The 21,672-nt window shown below is 36.5% G+C and overlaps 1 protein-coding gene across 5 annotated transcripts in view; it reads left to right on the top strand.

The window, feature by feature from the left end:
- The window catches only part of GLCCI1 (glucocorticoid induced 1), a 153,621-nt gene extending 133,124 nt beyond the window's left edge, over window positions 1–20,497 (top strand). For 3 of the 5 annotated variants that reach the window (XM_032286745.1, XM_032286747.1, XM_032286746.1), the window contains 3 exons: window positions 1,946–2,156; window positions 16,314–16,434; window positions 17,622–20,497. In XM_032286745.1, coding sequence (XP_032142636.1) covers window positions 1,946–2,156; window positions 16,314–16,434; window positions 17,622–17,967 — 678 coding nt within the window. In that variant the 3' untranslated portion in view covers window positions 17,968–20,497. The remainder of the gene's footprint in view (window positions 1–1,945; window positions 2,157–16,313; window positions 16,435–17,621) is intronic. The other 2 variants (XM_032286749.1, XM_032286748.1) reach the window with 1 other exon arrangement.
- The last annotated feature ends 1,175 nt before the right edge of the window (window positions 20,498–21,672 follow it).

Here is a 21,672-nt window from a genome sequence, read left to right as displayed (position 1 = left end):
CAATAGATGGCTCTTAAGTATAATGGCTAGTAGGTAAACTCTTGCTCAGCCACGTGACTCCTCTGTATTTCCTCACCATTGCACATTGCAGCTGTGCTCCACCTCAGTGCTCTGCAAGTGTGGGCTCCTCTCCCACCCAAGTGCTGGTTGCAGATCTTGGTTTGGCACTCCCAGGCTGCACACTGCAGCTCTGGGGTGAGCTAAGGCTTTATGTTCTCTCCCAACTTGGAGGCAGTAGGCGAAGGGACCTTGGCAGTGGCTGTGGCAGGGGGTCACTTGTCTCTAGGGGCTCCACCCCAGAGAAGTGCAAAACTGTGGCCAGTGTGATTGGCTTGGGGTAGGACAGCTGTGTTGTGGGCCCAAGCTGGGACGGGGGGTGTTCCTCTGGGAGACAGACTGACCTCTTCTCAGGACAGTGGCAGCTTGCTGAAGGTATGGTTAAAGCATTCAGGGTCTTTGCTCTTTTCCTAATCCAAGGGTAGCAAGGGTGGTACCACTGCAGTGGCAGAGGGGCTTTCAGTTGCCTCTGGGAGCTACACTTCAGATACACAGATCCGCTGCTACTGGGATATTCAGCCAGGGGTGGGGCAGCTGTGCTGCTGGCCTGAGCTGGGAGCCCCACTGGGTGAAGGGTGGGGTGTTGAGGGCTCACAGGAAGAGACTGGGCTCCTCTCTGTATGGTGACTATGTCATGCTAGCAGTGCAAGTAAAGCCTTCAGCCTCTTTGTTTCTTCTCCATTCCAAGGACAGCAGGGGCAGAACTCTAAATGATGTTTTCATTTGCATAGTGTCAGCCTTCACTCGTTTGGTCTAGAAAATATTGATACATTTTGAATCTGACCTGATTTTACCTTCCTTCATTTCCCCTCTTGACAGTGTTTCTAAAATCTCTGAAATGACAGTGATCAGAGTAAGGGCAGTAGACACAATAGTGAAAATACAAATAACAGTACATTGGTTCTTTTCCCTAGCATTGCAATCGTGTGTTTAATAATTTAATATAGAGACTTTTACTTGTTAACCTTATTTTGTTAGCACACAAATGAAGAATATGGAGTAAGATCTATTTTTACAGTAGAATCAGAATAGTAGAGTAGAAAAAGTCCACTACAGCAGCATCTCTGAAGCCACCTAATTAGCTGTGTCACTAGGAGCTCTGAACTATAGGTTCCTCATTTGTGAAAAGAAAACAATAGACTAATTGAGCTCTGAGGTGCCCTCAAGACCAAAATATATGGCCCTGTGATTATGGTTTCCTATTTCTTCTTTTTGCTACTAAGAATAATGTATTCAAACTAAGGAAAATTTTGAGTAGTCCTACTTAGTTGGATACCAAATTAGTAGAATTTGATATTCGAATTATTCTAATATTAGAATTCTTCTGAGTTATGTTAATAACCTCTATTGAGTAGTAATAGAATAAATCTCTTTATTAGAAATTTTGGATAATTTGCAAAGGAAATAGAAACGATGGTTCTGTTCATAGCCTTTAAAAAATTGAAAGGAATGAACAAACAGAAAAATGTGTACCTGTGAATATGAGATTTCACTTTTTCTTACAAGCATGTCAAAGTGAAATTTTTTTTAGCAATTCAGTTAATTTGTTCAGCAAATGTGTACTAAATATCTGCCATGTGCCAGGCATTAGGGATACAGTGTTAAACTCCTGCTGTCCTTGAGGAGTATTATGGGATGTGCTGACCTACAGGTACATACAGTGAGCTATGGAATTTTTAAGGCAACAATTTGATTTGAAAGAAATTTTTAGCTCAATAAAGGTAACATGCAGAAATTAGCTTAAGACGCAAGCTTGGTCTTTAGCCTTTGAAGAATCAATTGGGTCAATAGTGGTGGAATATGAAATCAACAGAAATACTACATACTTTCTGTGTAGACAGAGTGTATGCACCAGCATTCAGATGTTTCATGGTATTCCTCTTAACAGCCGTTGGACATACCAGATGGTCGAAGAGCTCCACTCCCTGCTTATTACCGGAGCAGTAGTACTCGCAGCATTGACACTCAGACTCCTTCTGTCCAGGAGCGCAGCAGTAGCTGCAGCAGTCATTCACCCTGTGTCTCCCCCTTTTGTCCCCCGGAATCCCAGGATGGTAGCCCTTGCTCAACAGAAGATTTGCTCTATGATCGCGATAAAGGTAAGAATGGAATCATCCACTTAGTGGGTTTGTTATGGGCCTTGCTCATTATACTTTGTCTTAGACCATTACATCATTTTTTTTTTTATTTTTGTTGAATGGTGACACTGTCAAAGATTGGTTAATCTAGGTTTCTTTGTTCATTGGTTTCACATACCCCCTTCTTTGTGACTCTAACAAACATCTTCCATAAATGTGTCAGAGAAGCACAGCGCATGGTTCTAACAGCTAATGAAAGCCACAAAATGGAGTGTGTACAACCTGATATAATACATAGGTCTTTTCTTGATATTGGCCAGAGCGGATGATGGCTATGGTAGAGTTTATGTTTCTCAGGCTTAAAGTTAGATTTTATAATCAGATTGATTTGCGAGGAAATAATTTCTAAAAATTATGTTGGAAAAAAAATGAGTGTATTTTTAACCAAGTGTATTAAAGCTTGGTTACAACCCTGATGTCCTTGTACATACAGGACATCAGGGATTATATTATGGTATGTAGATAAATTATTAACTGTTGAGAAACTCTGGGATTCTTATTGCCTATCAAGCCCAAACTGTCTCTCCATGTTCTTCTTTCCTTGTGTCCACCTCCACTTGTCTACCAATACTCCCTGTATTCTTTCTGTTATTAGCCCCCTAAGACCTAGCTACAGAAGGCCTTGTAGACTGCCCAGCTTCTGCCTTCCTAGCTACTTACAAAGAAACACTGATCTTATTTTTATAACACATTTACTTCTTGTCGCCATAGAGAAATAGGTCAATGGCAACAAAAATGTAAAACCATGAAAAGGTACGGTTTATAAAATCTTGCAGGAGTTTTATGGTCCTTGTTCTGAAGTGACCCCTACCCCCTATGATTGATGTATTGTTATATGCAAAATGGCCAGATCGTAAGTGCTCAGCCAAGTAAATTTTTACATATATGTATGCTCATGAAATCACTCCCTAGGTCAAGTATAGATATAGATTTTTATTACCCCACAAGGCTCCCTTGGGCCTTTTCCCATATACTATGCTTCCCCTCTCTACCTGAAAGTAACCACTGCACTGACTTCCATCACTATAGTTTCCCCACTTACTAGATTTCATAGAAATTGAAGAGTATGGTATATATTCTTTGTGTCTGACTTCTTTTACTTATCATTATACCTAATTCTTCTGAGATGGTAAGTGGAAGCTACTTTAGACTTTGTCCTTTTCTTTTACATGTGGGTAGATCTGAAGAGTTCTCCCCTTTCTTGTTGACCATTTCATTATCGAAGGCCTTGGGGACCACTTTTCTTCATTGAGGGTATACTGAATGTAGTACCTCAGGTATCTCTTGGCTTCATGTGGGAAGTCTCCATTTCTTAAAATGTCAGACTACAAAACTTTCATTTCACTAAAGCGTCCTGTGAGAGCAGATACTTTCAATCACTTCCTCACAGCCTTTTAATGTGGATGTTTCACAATAAAACAAAACATCTTGCTTCCAGTAGGAGTGTTTGTTTGGAAGGTAAATGGAAATGTTACTATTATTTATCAATAGTAACTTGTTTTACGTTGTATAGGTGGTAAACAGAGAAACCAGTCTGTCTTGATTCCAAACTCATATTTTTTGTTATACCAGTAGAAAGGATAAGTACAGTTCAGGGTGGCCACTTTTGCTACTTAACTCTCATAACTGGGGTAGAAATGTAGAAATAATGGTAGTAGTACAACTAGACAATTAATTCTGGAGTTCTGTTTTAATACTGTGGATAAATGAGAGATGCTGAACCAAATATAAAATGTATTGAGATGATGATAGATGAGTTCCATTTTGGTTAACTGGTTGTAAGATTGCCTTCAGGGCCTCTCAGTGAATACTGGTTTCTGGAGCTCATAGGTCTTCACTTACATCATAAGCTTCAGTGTATGCTCTTTAATATTTAATAGCTGTTTTTCCTAAAGATGTACAATCTATCATATTATGAGAAGGTATAATCATTTCACTGTCCTGCCAGAGTCTTTTGCAGGAGACATAACATAGAAGTTAAGAGTAGCACTGGCTTTGGGACCATAGAAATGCATTTGAATCCTGTGAAGTTTTGGACATAAAACCTGCATTAATTCTCAAGGATTTAATGAATGGTAGCTGCTGCTATAAAAATAGTCGCCTTTATTATCACCTGTTAGTTTCCCTAAATGCCTTTGGGAAAAAATGATTATTGTTTTCTTCCACAGCTTAGTCAAAATCTCCTTCTCTGGCCTAGCTTGTGTCAATTGTCTAATAGTATGAATTCTGACCATTTCTTAGACAGGTTAGACCTTTCCCTAAGATTTGCCTTTGTTTGTATATTTTCCTATATGTCCTTTTGTCCTTCCATATCAGATATCTGCCTGCATAACACTATGCTCATCCTCTTGGTTGTTTTTTTTTTTTTTTTTTTTTTTTTTGGTTTAATATGTAAAATTAGAACATTGGTTCGGATCATCGCTAAAGCTAGGGTTTTTTTCCTAATAGTTAAAAAATATTTCTTAGTAAAATAGGGTAATAACACCTACCTCATATCATTATTGGGGTTGCATGAGATATAGCAAAATGCTTAGCACAACTTTTGGCACATGATAAACAGTCAATAACTGGTGATTAATGTTGCTTAATAGTGATTTCTTAAAAATCTCTTTAGAACTTGTAAATATAGAATGGGTTTCATAATTATTTAAGACATTTCTCTGTTTTCTACAAGATCACCTTAGAGAATTAAAGCCCCATGACATCAGTTTCATAATATCTACCATATTTAGCTGAGAGGCATTACTTTGTGATTAAGATCAACTTTATGTTACTACTCCCAGGAAAACTGTGTAGCCCTCTGTTATGCAACACAAGGTTTCTAGCTCTCAAAAAATCAGATACCATCTTTGTAAAGAGAAAATTAAAATAGCACCTATCCCTTTCATATATGTAAGTATGCACACGTGTATTTTAGAATTTGGAGTTGACGTTTATGTATTTCAACGGAGGTTATACTTTGAGTTTATTTAAGGAACATTTGTTGAGCATTATTGTATGTCAGCTATTGTACTAGAGAGTGGAGAAACAGATGAATAAGATGTGACAGTCTAATAGGGAGTAATAGGAATGTAAACAAATAATATACTAAAAGTATAAAGGAGGGAGTTGTCCAGAAATTGTAAAATTTCTGGAATATATGTTATGTCCTTCGAACTGTAGACTAGTTTCTGACTTATTTCTTCTCTATGTAAAGCCCAAACTATGGGTTTTACCATGTTTAAAGATACTAGGATTACTTTCTGTAAGCCTAACACTTTGGGAGGCCGAGGTGGGCAGATCACTTGAAATCAGGAGTTCAAGACCAGCCTAACCAACATCGTGAAATTCTGTCTGTACTAAAAATACAAAAAAGTAGCCAGGTGTGGTGGCATGCACCTGCAGTCCCAGGTACTTGAGAGGCTGAGGCCGGAAGATCTCTTGAACTTGGGAGGTAGAGGTTGCAGCAAGCCGAGATCAGTCACTGCATTCAGCCTGGGCAACAGAGCAAGGCTTTGTCTCAAAAAAATAAAGGTACTAATTCTTCCTATAATGTATGTTTTCTACAGTAAATCATAAATTGGTTTTTATTTTTTAAAGACAAAAGGAAGCTGTATAGCTTTCTTAGAGCTTTTCATTTTTATGAAAACAGAATGAATTCTATAATTTTGAAGTCAACTAGGATTGATTTGATTTGGAGTACCTACAAATTCTGCAGTTGCTTTAGAGAAATGTATTCTGTGGTAAAGTAACTAGTTCAGACTCCATAGGAACCTGGATAGACATACACAGGTGGGAAGAGGGACAGCTGCAGTGAGTATCTGCCCTAATGAGGGATGTGCTGGTGAGCTGATTATTTTTCTAGTGTTCATGTTATATACTTACTCTTTTTCTGACTTTGCCAACATTATTTTTGCCTGTTCCTAACATCTATTCTCTATGAATTATGTATAATTTGAGACCTATAATATAATTTTAGCTGCATCACATATTGGTTTTTTTCTTTGCCTGTATGGATTGCAATGCCAGCACAAAAACACTCTTATCAAGCAGGTTTCAACTGTTGAGAGACTTATTTCAGGTGAATGGGTTTTTTGTCTTTTGTTTTGACTTTTTACTAGATTTTTCTGGTGACCTGAAGTTCGAGGACAAGTTGGTCACTCTGGTCACATGTGTAAAGTTGCCAGGCTAACTAATAGCTGTAGCAACTACTACTGCTCTTCTCTGTGTGAAGAATTCAGAGATCCAGAATAAGAGCAGTCATAGAATATAGCCTAAGAGGTAGGTTGTAGTCTTCCACATTATCATGCCCAAAATGCAAGGAAGAAAAATAGTCATTTATATAACTATTAGTTTATAATAGTCAGAATATTAGTTTCTTAAGCAATTCTGCCAGCATTGCTTGATGGTAGCCAAACATGCTGGGCAAGATGCAAAATCTAGACTTCAGTCAGCTACTTATCATTGATCTTTGGCACAGTTCACTTATGCAGTTGTTATAAAATTCTGCAATTTTGCAGGATATTGTGGAAACATTGATTATGGTAATCATGAAATAAATGGAATCATTTTATTCAGGCCAACTACTGAGAGTTGTATTCCAAGCATCCGTAAATGGATTACTTGTAATTTAAGCTGTATTTTCCTGATGGAAGAGTATATGCTATGTAGATAGAGTTTCTCAAGCCAATGCATACAAGGCTATTTAATTCATTCTGTGATTTCATAAATATTCATATTGCTAAATTTTTAGTGTTAGGACTGAGCCACCCTTGGTCCTAGGAGAAAAAAGTATTATCTTTCAGGGTCTGGGGTTGACCCTAGGCAGACTTTTGAAACAGTCAGCTTTTGGCACCCTCTTCTTCCTTTCTATATACATTTTAACCTACTTGTAGTTATCTTTAGTGCTTTATGTCTTTATCTTTTTTTTTTTTTTCCACCTTTGCCCTTACTGTGCTTTAACCCTCTAAGTTTTTAGGTAATCAGCCAAGATTTTATGGCACTTTTCTTTTGGGGGTTTATATTGTAAAAACAGCTATGATAGATATATTTATTTGAGCTACCACACCTTGAAAAAATCATTGCCTTTGAACCAGGATGTGTTTATCGAAAAATTCTCTTTATATGGTTCTAGGATGCTTATTATCCTAGAAGAACCATTTGGTGGTAAAATTACAGAGTATAAAGATATTATTCCAACAAATAAGTTAGTTTGTAGGTTAAAATGGACCTATTCTAGAATTATGTCCCTAAGGTCATTTTACCTCTCTTTCAAGACAGCATCTTAAAATACATACATTCCAGTGCCTAACAGCACAGAATAAGTATCCAGTAAATGCTCGTCCCTTCTTTCTGAAAATGTTAACAATTGTACAAATGGTAGATACTGTGATAGCTCCCTGTGCATGAATTATTCATAATTCAAAACTACTTAAGTATATAACTCAGTTTTAGCCATTATTGCTCAGTCTAGAATATAAGCAAATCAAAAATTTGTAACAGACCTGCATATATATTTCACTTAATCACCTCTTATCTATTTACCATGATATAAGCTCCAACAAGAGTAAATGACTTTATTTTGGTTACTGCATTAGTCTCAGCAGATCAACTAGTGCCTAGAGTGGTGCAGTGCTTAATGGAGATTTGTTTGAGTATTAAGACCTTTCTTCATGGTATGTCCATTTTTTAAAGGATATATTTTTATAGCTATGTTGAAAACGTGTTTTTTTCTTTGAATTGTTAAATTATATGTTAGGCTTTTAATGTTCATAAAGAGTGTGTGATACTCTTCATAAAAATAAAAACCAAGCATAATTAAGTTAGCATAAAAGATTACGCTAAACCTAGTGATAGGCTTTTGGTGGGAAAGAGGCCATGAAGTTCAAATTTGCCGTTGAAATAGGGGGAAGGGAGGTAACTGCTAAAACTCTCTCATCTTCCCCTTCTTGCTGTTGGTCATGCTGGTAACCAGTAAACTCTGATAATAACTGGGTTGAAAATAACAGGGTGTCATCTAGGTTCAAGGAAAAGGGAATCTGTTAGATTTTCCCTCCCCGTTACCTTTTGTGTTCCTCTAAGAAAAAGTTTCAACTCATAGGGACCACTCCTTCTACTGTCTCCTTGTGACATTGACAGAAGGCAGACCCAATGAAGCTCTTGCCTGAACTATCAGCCTTTAATTAGAAACAGAATGTTAGATTAGAAGGAACTTGATCATCTAGTCACCTCATATCTGTAACGAAGACACTTGAGTTGAGCTAGATCCAAACTAAGTGAGACGGATAACATAACAATAATGAACTTTGACTCTAGGGCAGCCAGGTTGAATCCCTGCTCTGCCACTTATTGTGTCACTAATTAATTAATTGATGCCCTTGAACAAGTTAATCTGCCTGTATCTCAATTTCCTTACCTATAATGGGGATAGCTGCCTCGTAGAATTGTTATGATAAAACGTGTTCAGGTGATTTTATTTTTATTATTTCCGGTAACATTACCACAGTCCTATGGGTAGGTGACATTGCCATTATTTAAAGGGCCCAGAATCTGAGACTTAGAGAAAGTAAGTAATTTTGCTAACTTCTGTGGTGTCTACATGCCAACAAAGATCTTCTGTAGGAACTTGATACTACATCTTGCTGCCTTTGCAGAAGGAATAGTCTTTATATGGGCATTCAGCTGTGAAAGGGCCTGGTGTGTAAGAACAGTAAGAAATTGTACGGTTGGGGCATAGGGGTGAATGGTGGAGAGTAGAAAACAGTGAGACTGGAGGGTTAGAAAGTCCACTCTTTCATAAAGGCCTTTGTAAGCCTTGCTAAGAGAAAGGAAAAGCCAAGGAAAGATCTTTTATCTGCTAAAGGATATGGCCAGCTTAACAGTTAAAAACTATAACTCAGGTAGACACAGAAGTAGAGACAGTCGGAGGACAAGATAAGTAGCTATGCTAATAGTCTAGTCTTGTGGTTTTCAAACTTATTCCACACCCTTGTCAGCAATTTTGAATCTGTACCCCTAATATGTTTATATTTTTATAGGTGATATATGTATATAATTCATTCTATGAAGTAAATAACTGTTAAAGTTTACTTGTTTTTAAAGATAAAAAATACATATAAATTTAAAAATAAATGTATTTAATTGCTGTTATGGTTTTGCCCTACATGTCAGCAGATTGTTTCACACCCCTAATTGGGAGACCACAGGTGTAGGGCAAAGATGAGGAGGCATAGCAAGGTCAGAGGAACTGGAGGAAAGGGGCTGAAGAAGAGTCAACAGCATTGGGTGGCTGATTAGATGTATGAGGTGAGGGAGGAGAAGGAGATCAGGATAATAGCAAAGTTCTTATGAAGTTCCAGCATGGGAAATGTGGAAATGATTACCATCATTAATAAGGTAGTGAATATTGGAGATGGAATAGACTTTACGGTGACTATAATAAGTTTAAGATGTTGGTTTCTGCCTAAAGACATTATAATACCATTTCCCTTTAGCAAGAAATTTTTTAAAAAGAGGAAATAGTAAATTTTATCTAGTGTTGCACTGACAACATTGATAGCATTTTGCTTTGCCTTATCTTTTGAACATTGTAAATAAATGCTCAGTAAATATTTAACTGAACGTTTAAAATTGTAGTGAAACTTTTATTAGAAGTTCAGATGTTCTTTTTTCCCTAAATGTTAAAAATTACTTATTTCTAAAGATAAGAAGTAAATATGGATAATGTGCTGATTTTTCCCCCCACGTCAGCAGATTGTTTCATGCCTCCCTTATTGGGAAATCACAGTTGTAGGGTACCTTAGGAGCAGTTTAACATGAACAATGTGTATCAGTTTAAAACAAACAAACTGGTGTTCCTAGAAATTTTGCCATTTAATAAATCTGACAATATAAAAAAATTAAGATTGTATTGTAGTGATTTTCTTGAGATACTTACTTTTGTACTTTACAAGATACAAAATATTTTGTGTAATCCAATTTATTTTTAGTTTTACCATTATGATTTATAAGAATTATTTTAGTCTACAAATTGGTTTAAGGACGGTTTTCAATTTTAACTGTCATATCAGATTAAAAATGACTTGTTTTCATTTTTAACTTTGATATCAGATTCAGAGCGAGTAGTTAGCATATCAACAATGATGATTAGGACTGTTCTACATATCAAAGATTATATTGTGGAAGAAGCACTGTACTTATTTTGAGTACACAAAAATGAAAGAGTAATTTATTTTTGCTCAATTTGTAAGTTGGTATCAATTTAATCAATACTTATGGACCGAGAAGTGATTACAAAATATAAAATACCTCCTACATATGATAAATATTTAATTATTGGGCCTTGGAATGTAAGTTGAGTCCCAGTTATTAAAAAAAATCAGATTAGAAACAAAGTTTATAAATATAAGTAACAAAAGGTTCTGATGTCATTTTTCCCCTTTGTTCTTTGCTGAATGCTGATCTAAAGGAGATCTTATATATAGCTGATGTCTTGGTTGATTAAAATTTTTTAGCATTCTCACAAGGTGTTAACTTCTAATTTTAGAAAAACCTTAGAGCCTCTTTGTAAAAGCCAAATGTTCTCCTTACTTGTAAGTTTCCAAGTTGGTCTTGGAGTTAACTGAAAAGGCTTTTAATACAATTGGTAATACAACCTGATTCTTAAAGTTTATTGCCCAGAAATGATATACGGTTGTGCGCATTTCCTGATTTCATTAGGCCTTCAAACCCCATAATACATTGTAGTTGATCATTTCATTTCCTGAAGCAAAATCAGTGTATTTTAACACTAGAGTAGTAATTCTGTTTAAGTATTATTTAGTCAATGTTTCTAATTTAACTCTCTTGGCTAACTTTATGCTTCAGTATGTCATTGAGTAGAGTGTTGGTTGAACAGTATACTCACTTTCCTAGTCAGTTACCAGAGTAAGAATTACATTCTACTGGTTATTGCTGCATATACTATAAAAGTATTTTCTTTGCATAGTAGCCTATAGAATCTGCATGCTTTAAGCATTGATTTTAATTTGAGGATATTTCTTTACACTAAAGGATGCCATCATGAACTGGCAGAGTTCATGCCAGGCAGTGATAAACCTGGACAACCTAGTAATCCAGATATTACTCTGCTTCTCTCTCAGAAACAAAATTTTAATCTGTATGTACCTGAGTAGAGTTAGAGTGCATAAATCTATTAAAAACAACATTTCCTTTACTCTATTCTGTCAAGAGGGAGCAGAATAGGCACGTAATTTTTTTAATGGTTCATTTTTAATTTTCAAATTAGAAATGATATGTTACGTTTTACTATGATAATAATATTCAGAGCTTACTGTATTTCAGGCACTATCCTAATCCTTTTTGTTTTTTGGTTTGGGTTTTTTTGTTTGTTTGTTTTTTTGTTTTTGTGGAGAGGGTTTCACCATGTTGGCCAGGTGGTCTTGAACTCCTGGCCTCAAGTCATCCTCCCACCTCAGCCTCCAAAAATGCTGGGATTACAGGTGTGAGCCACCTCACCCAGCCCTTATCCTAATTCTTTTACATATATTTTTCACAGCTGTCATATCAGTTGTATTTTCTGTTTTATAGATCAAAAAACAGAGGGATCAGACTTACCCTATGCCATGCAGTTAGGTCTAGGAAGAAGTCAGGTGGCCTCACTCTACACCAATGTTCATAACCTTTTCATAATTGATTCTCAAATATGGCTGTGAGCCACCGCACCTGGCCACAAAATGTCTTCTTTGTACGTTGGAACTATTAAAAAAATAACCACAGAATTTTAGAGTTCATGAGTGGCAATTCAGTTTGCATTTGGGAGCTTTACCCCCACCTCCCCACCCCAAGGCAATGCTTGGCTTCTCCTCAGACTAATTAAATCAGAGTCTTTCAGGAATGAGGTCTAGAGATTGATCTTTTTAAAACATCTTCTGATGAGTCTAATGTGAAAGAAACTCTGGTTAAAACCACTATTCTATTATTTCTTGTTTTAGAATTAATTTTACTTAGTTTGATAAAGTAATCTGATAGAGATAAAGCACATGTATAGACTTAGGGCTAGAATAGAACCATGGCAGAGATTTGACATACTGCCTGCATAAATCAATCAACCTTTATATATGCAATATTTTTTTTCTTTTGAGACAGGGTCTCAACTCTGTCACCTAGGCTGGAGTGCAGTTGTGTGATCAAATGTATAATTTTTCATACAAGAACTGTGGGCCACACACTATAATATACCAGATATAATAAAGGTCATTTATAAGGAGAAATTGAGAAAACTCAAGCTATACAAGTACATGTAGTTTAATGAATATTGTTTCTATATGAAATTCCAAACTTTAATAACTTCTCTAATTTTTCAAAGCTTTAATTCATTATATGTTTAAAAGTATTTGACAAGCTAATTGTATTTTAATGGTAAATATGGTACAAATGCATACGTATGATCTGTTATAATACAATAGCAATCACATTTTTCCATATTCTTGATTTTCAGAGTTGAGTGATTCTGTTATAAATATATGCAAATGAGACTTGCAAATATAGAAAGATACGTAAAGAATTCACTGCATTTAATTTTATTAATTGACATTGGCTATGATGTTAAAAGTCATAAAGTAATATTTAACCTAATCTCAAATGTATTTCTAGTTATGATCCGGTATTAATATCTGGGATAACAGAATGAGAAAACTTGGTATACTGATAAACAAAAGAGATTGAATTAAAATTACCATGAGACTTCTTTCTTATCTTGAATCTCCTGAGCAGGCATATTTATGTTTATAATATTCTATATTGAAATGTGGCTATTAAACTCAACACAGAGTTTTAAATGAATAGTAACATTTTATACATTCAAGTCTGGAATGAATAGCATAGGTTGGCCATATGTGACAGTTTTTTTTTTTTTTTTGTGGGTGGGAGGGTTGTTTTGGTTTTGAGACCTAGTCTCACTCTGTCACCCAGGCTGGAGTGCAGGGGGCAGGATCTTGGCTCACTGCAACTTCCGCCTCCTGGGTTCAGGCGATTCGCCTATTTCAGCCTCCTGAGTAGCTGGGACTACAGGCATGTGCCACCACACTCAGCCAATTTTTGTATTTTTTAGTAGAAACAGGGTTTCACCATATTGGACAGGCTGGTCTCAAACTCCTGACTTCGTGATCCGCCCACCTTGGCCTCCCAAAGTGCTGGGATTACAAATGTGAGCCACCACACCCAGCCAATATGTGTTGTTTTTAAAGCATCCCACTTTGTAAGGCAAGAAAACATATATAGGCAATATATATATATATATATTTTGAGATAGGGCCTTGCTCTGTTACCCAGGCTGGAGTGCAGTGGTGTTATCTTGGCTTACTGCACCCTCCGCCTTCTGGGTTCAAGTGATTCTCCTGCCTCAGCCTCCCAAGTAGCTGGGATTATAGGCGCATGCCACCATGCCTGGCTAATTTTTTTTATTATTAGTAGAGACTGGGTTTCACCATATTGACCAGGCTGGCATCAAACTCCTGACCTCGTGATCCGTTCTCCTCAGCCTCCCAAAGTACCGAGATTACAGGAGTAAGCCACCACGCCCGGCTGCAAAATATGCCTTCTTTGTATGTTAGAACTATTAAAGAAAAATCACAGAATTTTAGAGTTCATGAGTGGCAGTTCCTTTAATTATATAGAAATCCAGAAAGGTGGTTGTATTCCAGGTAACATAGAACTATACAATAAAAGCTAAAACCGCAGACTAGGTGTCTCCATTCCCTGGCCCCTCTTTATAGTCTCTCTGATTGTATACTTACCTGAAGAAAAACTCCAGATTTAGCAAATATTTTTTTCTTTTAAGCTTTGCCTTTCCAGACCACCTAACATTAAATATAAACATATATTCAACCAAAAAAAAACCCAGTTTTTTTGAAAAGGCAGAAAAATAACACTGAAAGCTGTCTGTCTGGGATAGCAGTATATGTGTTTACTTAACATTAGTGACACCCCCCAAAAAGCAGAACAGTAACGTTTAAAAGGGTAAAATTCTCTTAAAAAATACACTTATAGTGTCTGAAATTAGAAATATTTTAAGAAGAAAAATTACTTCATTCTAAATTGTTAATAGGAAGATAGCAGCTAGATTAGGCAGCTCACATCTAGCCTTTGAAACCATCAATAAAATAGAGAAATAATGTGGTAGGCCTGTTGTTGTAGTGAGAAAAAGAACACAGAAAACAATTAACTGTGGCCAAGATGACTTTTCTTACGTGATAGTAGGGCGGATCCTTAACTACTGACATGACTACTGATGGCATCAAGCCCGTGGTTTGAGGCTGATGCTGCTTGTGCCATGTAGGCTAAGTTATGCTCAGCAGTAATCTCCATGAAGTCGTCTCATGCCATATCTACTTGTATGTTTTAAATTTCTGTGGATACATAGTAGGTGTATATATTATGGGCTACAAGAGATGTTTTGATAGTATGTAGTGTAAAATAAGCACATCATGAAGAATTGGGTTTCCATCCTCTCTACTTACTTGTATTCTTGATCTCATATTTCCTTTGCCTGGCTTGTTGCTGTTTGCATAGTAAGGTAAGGTCAAGATGTATTTTTTATATTACACCAAATTTGAGGCCTTATTCTCATCAGGTGGTTTTTTTTGTTTGTTTTTATCATGAACCACTCTTATCTAGTCTAGTAGTCTAGCTCAAATAGAGCAGCAAATTCAGACCTCCAATCGGGCTAATTATGCTTTTTATCATCCTAAGAGATACAATCCTGTTTCACCTCCTTCCTCCCATTTGTTTACGTAAGATACAAGATAAGTATTAAACTTAAGAAAATTCTCAAATCTGAATGGTATAGGAAGAAACCAAACTTCATTCTAAGACTTAATTTTTTCCGAGAGGCTATTTGGTGCCTGCTCTGTAGTTAAGGATAGAGAAACTGTGGTTTTCTAGCTTTCCCAATAATGTGACCTTTTTATTTTCCAGACAGTGGTTTTCCAGCCAGAAGTATAGCCATGTTCAAATATAAGCATAGATCTGCATTCACAAGACTAACAAGTATTAGTGTACATCAAGGGTCTTCTTCCTAAGCATGTATTATAACTTTATTAATGATGATAAAACATTCTTATTACTCAGTTTCTGAGTATGGTACTGTACTCTGTATTCTAAACTAAAACTTAACAAAATTGTGATAAATATAATTATGATACTAGTGCAGTCTTTCAAATAGAATAAAATATTTCAGTAGATTATGTGCTTAGTATTTTAGCAGTGGGGATTGGTTTGTATTAAGTCAGAATTTGTTTAAATAGGACTATTGTATACAAACATGTTACTGAATTTACAACTTGGCATCTCACAGAGATAATGACACATTTTAGTGGATTTGAATTTCCAACATCTCTTGCCAGGTAGGAAAGGGAGAAATTGCATATAGGTTTTATGGCTTTTCATGAATAGACCATTTTCTTTTTGGCCAAAAATATGAGGAAAACATGTTAGGTAGAGATGTTTGGAGATGTCTCATGTCTTCTAGTAGCAAAAAATACAAACTCTGCTGAAAAAGCCCTTTTATTATAAACATTTTAAAGGTAAAATTCTGAGCAAATTATGTTTTTTATGCTGGGAAGATAGACATTTTATAAACTTGTTTTTTTCCCCTACGTATGTGTTATTCATGATATTTAGCAAAAATAACATTTCTGCTAAGAACTTTTGTAATGAATATTATTCATTTTCATTAAATCGGTTTTACAGTGAGAAGGCATGTAGAGAACCCTGTATCATTGTAATCTGTTTTATTCTTTATGACTTAAGCACATTGGCCCATCATTTGCATTCTTGAAATACATAATAAATAACATATTTGTTTTCAGGATGGCAGCTCTGTTGTATTCAAAATGCAGTTTTCTGGACCAAAATATCCTTCTTTTTATGTTCTTTGGTATGGCAGATTACTGTTGCACTGAAGTTTTTATTTAGAAGAATGTACTATACAAGGTGTAAGAAATAGCTTTGCAATAAAGGAGACTGTGGTCAAAGCATAGGGGCAGTAGTGGATAAAGTGTGCAAAAGGCTGTTTGGAAATCAAATTTAATTTAATAGAGCTTTCAATCACTAGTTAATATAACTGCTTTAAATTTACAGACAGTGGGAGTAGCTCACCGTTACCCAAGTATGCTTCATCTCCCAAACCAAACAACAGCTACATGTTCAAACGGGAGCCCCCAGAGGGATGTGAGCGAGTGAAGGTCTTTGAGGAAATGGCGTAAGTAATGTCTTTTCTGTCAGCTGGGATCTGTCTGCAAAGCTGTAAAGCTTTTTACTGAGACCAGTTGATTACATATGAATCAACTACTCTATCCAGCTGATAATGCGTTTCAACAGCAAATAATGTAAAGAGAATTGAATAGGCAAGAGAGATCTTATTGACGGAGAATTGGAGTCTGTATGCTCGAAATGTGTAAGCCAATACAAAGAAACTTGGAAACTTATTACCTGAAAGATCTATTTTTAATCATTAAGAATTGTCATTTCAAGAACTCTTAATTTAGATAACTAACAAAGAGACGTTAGGAGCAAAGTCAGTATCCATGGGTGACTAGCTTAAAGACAGTGTACCCCACAAGCCAGAAGATTAGCCTCCTTCCCTGTAGCCACATCAAGCTTGCTTATATTCAGACTTTCTGTTCACAAGAGGTTTTGTTTTCTTAAGGAAATTTCAATATGTGTAAGTTAGAAGTGAAACTAGAAAAAGAGGTTCATGCTGCAAACACTGTGCGGAGTAGCTCAAAAGAAGACTATGTGGTTCTTGGATGCACTCATGCCTTTGTTCCAGTGCAGGTGCCTAGTGGAGGGTGCTGTACCTCTGCAACCTGGAAGGATCCATCTTGCAGGAGCTGATGGTTTAGCTCCTGGGAATAGGAGGAGAGGAAGGGCTTGTGGACCCAAGCTCTGTTGAACTGACTGGCTTTTTGCGAGACCACTGAAACTCTCCCCTTCCCACTCCATCCCCCATCTGTGCTAATGGAAGTATATCTAGAGAGAAAAAAGGAGGAAGTATTTAAAACTAAATACATGATGGACTAATGCCCCCCACCTCCAGTATACTTTTTCTTAACAGAAAAGGTCATTCTAACTTTGTGTAATCTTCAATTATAATGTAACAGACTTCTCCACCTTTCCAAATGATTAAAAACTAAATAATGATCTCTAAATATTTGTCTTTCTGGTTCTTTTGAAAATCCTTTTGTCTCAGATACCACTTCAGTGCTGTGTGCTTGAATAGCCTGCCAGCTGACTTGTGCTATGGAAGATGTTTACCCCTCTGTATACACTTAACCCATCCCCTGCCATTCATATTTTAGCTGTTTTAGAGAACTCCAGTTAATTCAGAAAATGCTTAAATTTTTCTGTGTTAGTGATTATAAATCTAATTTTGTTTTATGGTTTTAGGTCTCGTCAGCCTATCTCGGCCCCTCTCTTTTCATGTCCTGACAAAAACAAGGTTAATTTCATCCCAACCGGATCAGCTTTCTGTCCTGTAAAACTTCTAGGCCCTCTCTTACCGGCTTCCGACCTTATGCTCAAGAACTCTCCTAACTCTGGCCAGAGCTCAGCATTGGCAACTCTGACCGTTGAGCAGCTCTCATCCCGGGTTTCCTTTACGTCTCTTTCTGATGACACCAGCACAGCTGCCTCCACGGAGGCCTCTGCCCAGCAGCCATCCCAGCAGCAGCAGCTCCTGCAGGAACTGCAGGGTGAGGACCACATCTCTGCCCAGAACTATGTGATGATCTAAAAAAAGGGGGAGCTGGCCTCCACCCAACCTTCCATGGATTAGAAACAAGATTTCAGACATCTATCTGCATGGAGTGACAAACTTTCTGAACACCACCACCACCACCAATACTTATCAGCATCATAAAATATCTCTTAACACTGATCTTGGCAGGGATGGAACTCCTATTCAGCAGTTTTTGTGGAAAGCAGTAATGCTTGCAAAACGTGTGTGTCATTCAGCATTTTAAGTGGAGACTATGCATTTCATAGTAAGTTTGAGAGACTAGTACTTTGTCCTGTGTTTTGTTCCAGATTCTTCAGTATAAATAAGCTCTATATCAAAAAGTTGCCTGTCTAAATAGAAAATGTCTTGCTGTGTTTTGTCCTATGGAAAATACTGTACTTCAGGATTATGTTTACAATTGACCCAGGTGTTTGTTTCTAACTAACTTCTGTAATACATACAATGCAAAAAAAAAAAAAAAAATGGCCACAACAGTTGCACAGTGCCCACCCTATGGCCTAGCTTCAGGTACTTCAGTTGAAGTCTAAACTCAGGTAACTTGGAATGTATATCATATTGGGATATTAAATATTTCACAGCTAAAAAGCTAAAGAGGGAACATCACTCTTTTGCCTTTCCTTATTTTGTGCATTTCCCTTTCCTCATTACATTCCACATTCTTAGAATAAGAAGTGCATTCAATCCTAGGAGAATGATAATCCTGGACATGGGTGAACATGAGGAGAACCAGCAAATCTGTGGTGTTTGACATCACTTTGTCATGTGGTTACAAGTAAAACAACTGTTGCATTCACTGTTTCAACATGTGTACATGTGGCTTTTTCAAAAGTTCAGGTGTTGCTCAGTAAAGGACTTTTACAACGTTGCAAATAAAGTGTTCAGTACTAGACTGTACCTAAACATTCCACATTGTGTGTGATGAAATTTAAAGACAAGAATGTCTAGATTTAATTTCAAAGCAAGCGTTTGAAGGGATGGTTGAGACTTTTTTTATGTTGGCCATCCGGGTCATAACTGTTACCATTTAATCTAAAGACATATTTATGTTTAGTTTCTCTCTTGGAAATTCTTTGTTTTGCAGGTGAAAAACTGACATACTTTTGGCTATTGTTTTCCAGTTTAGGTGCATGACCTGCATTTGCATAGAATAGTTGGGTCTCAGAACTGATGCAACATAAATAAGCAGGTTTTTTGGTAACTTACAAGAGCACTAGTTTGAAGCTATCTCATTTAAGCCTCTCATAATACACAATCATGAATAGTTTTGAAATACACGATGTGTGTAGAGCATAAACTCAAGAAAATATCCTTGAACTTGCAGACTTTTGACATAAGTTCTTCACTAAGTGTGACGAGAGCCCTAGGTATTCCTGACCGGTCAAGCAGGAGAGCCTAACTTTCATCGTTTTCTTCAGCACAAAGAGAGTATCCAAAAACAAAGTGAAGATTTTGTATTTGTATTCCACTGCTTTAAGTTCAGTAAAACCTAGAGTTGTTTCATCTGCACCTAAGGTGTGGCACAATTTTCTTAAGAATTAGGGGAATAAGGTGCCTACAGTTAAAGGAACGTTTCAGTTCCCTTCATTCATTCCTGGGTTTTTCTCTGTTTTGTTCATTTTCTAAGAAGGTTGAAGAAGGATGAGGTGATAGAGAAGAAAGCAACACCATTGATTTTTTTTTAAGAAATTATATATATGTATATGTTTGTGTGTGTGTATGTGTATTATTTTGTCATAATCCCAATTCTCTTCTTTCCACCAAAGTTTGCCGTAATATTTTCTCCTGAAGGTGCATTCTGGCTCCTTTAAATTAGTCAGTGTTATATAGTAGGAGACTGTCATGGAAAAAAGGACTCAGTTTACTTTTGCCATTTTCACAGGGGAACCTTTTAAAATAATCTTTTCAGCAGCAGATACCTTTAACCCTAATAATCTCAGGCCTTCATGAAAATATTATATTTTGTAGATTATGGTTAAAGGGAGAAAATTACTAGTTCCGTAAGATAAATATGAGCTCCATTTAACTTCTGATATCTGGTTTAGCAGTACATAATATGTTGATCTTATGGTCTGCTTTTGTCCAAATAAAATGCAATAGTATCAATATCAATTTCAGAAAAATTGACTGAATATGCTTTTTTGGTGATTAAATCTGATGTACGATATTTATAGTGACATGTGCTTTTATTTTCTCATGAGATACTAAATATTAATTGTGTTGTACATTTGTTCTTAGCATATATTAAAGTTTTGAACCAAATGTGTTAAAGCTTACGCTTTGCCATGTAAATTTCCCAGAAGTTGTTGAGCTCAAATGTATCCTACATCCAGCTGTAGAAATTTGTCAGAAATTGCTTAAATTTTGTATATAATTGTACTGTTTAATTCTAGCCACTGCGCTGAACAGTATTTGAGTTACCATACAATATGGCTTTACACAAGGAAATGTGTGGCTTTTGTTTTGTATTTTTTCAGTATAGAAGTTCCTGTGTCTTATTTAAATAAAGTTATTAGTAAAACTGGAAGTTCACATATATTTTTGGAAAGACTGGGGTTGTTGGTTCATTACCCGACAGAGATAAATTCAGCTCAGGGTAATGGCACTTTTTGGCACTCACTGAGTTCCTGACCTGCATCTCTGGACCTGCGGGGTGTCTAACTGGATCAGATTTCTACAACTTGGCTTCCTCTTGACATTTAACTTACACACACTCCATCACAAGGCAAGAATCTAGAGGCCTTAAGTTCCAAGTCTTTGTATTGTTCCCAGGTATGATCACATTAAAAAGAGGAAACATTGTTCCCATGTCACTTTATACCTCAGAATTTATAGGAATACGTTTAAATTCAATGAAATCATTTCAAAGGAAGTTGCACATTTCTTGCAAACAAAGCTTCAGCAATACAAGTTTTTACTTTTTTGTTTAGATTCAGAACAAGACGGAGAAAAGCTTTACAAAACAAAGGGGAGTGCCCAGTTATCCAGGCATGGATAGGGTCTGGTAGGCCATATGGTAGCGTGAAAGCGAACAAACCACTGTGAGAAATTGTGTATCAGCAGAGTGTTGTTCACTTCCAAAGCATATCTCATTAAAGGGATAAGATTTGGTCTTTAAATCGAACTTAAAAGTGACCAGTAGCTATGGTTTTGGCTGAGAAAAGTAAAACATAACTATTAAATGGTGGGATGGGTCAGCTATGTATTAGAGAATAATATGTTATTTAGGCAAGAAATTATCTACCTTATACGATTTTAAATTTCCATTGCAAGTGAATTCATGTGAAGGAGAGTAGAATTCCTAGCCCTATTGACTTGATCATATAATAAGTAATATAAACAGCTCTGAGAAACGAGTTAATACAGTATTTTTTAAATCAAACTGCAGGAACAAGGAGGAGGAGATTAGGCCTAAGAACTTACATATTGTAACCCTATGCTAACTAAAAATAATCACTTGAAGTTTGTGAATATTGCAAACTGAGGGGTTACCCCCATCCCTCATCCCCCATCCCACAGTGTAAGGTGGCATCTAGCTCTGAAGTTTTAATGTCCAATATATATTCCCCACCTCTCTCTGGGAAGCTTCTACCATCTACCCCCTCTCTGATATGCGCAAGTCTCAATTTCCTCCTGTACATTCACTCTTTTGGTGAACTCATGGTTCTTTTGGAGCTGTAGGAGCCTTATGAAGATGGATCC

Source organism: Sapajus apella, unplaced genomic scaffold (genome assembly GCF_009761245.1).
Source record: "Sapajus apella isolate SASKATOON/1434 unplaced genomic scaffold, GSC_monkey_1.0 scaffold19, whole genome shotgun sequence".
Classification (NCBI taxonomy): domain Eukaryota; kingdom Metazoa; phylum Chordata; class Mammalia; order Primates; family Cebidae; genus Sapajus; species Sapajus apella.
Note: the sequence above shows the minus strand (reverse complement) of the source record. Positions and strands in the feature narration are given on the sequence as shown.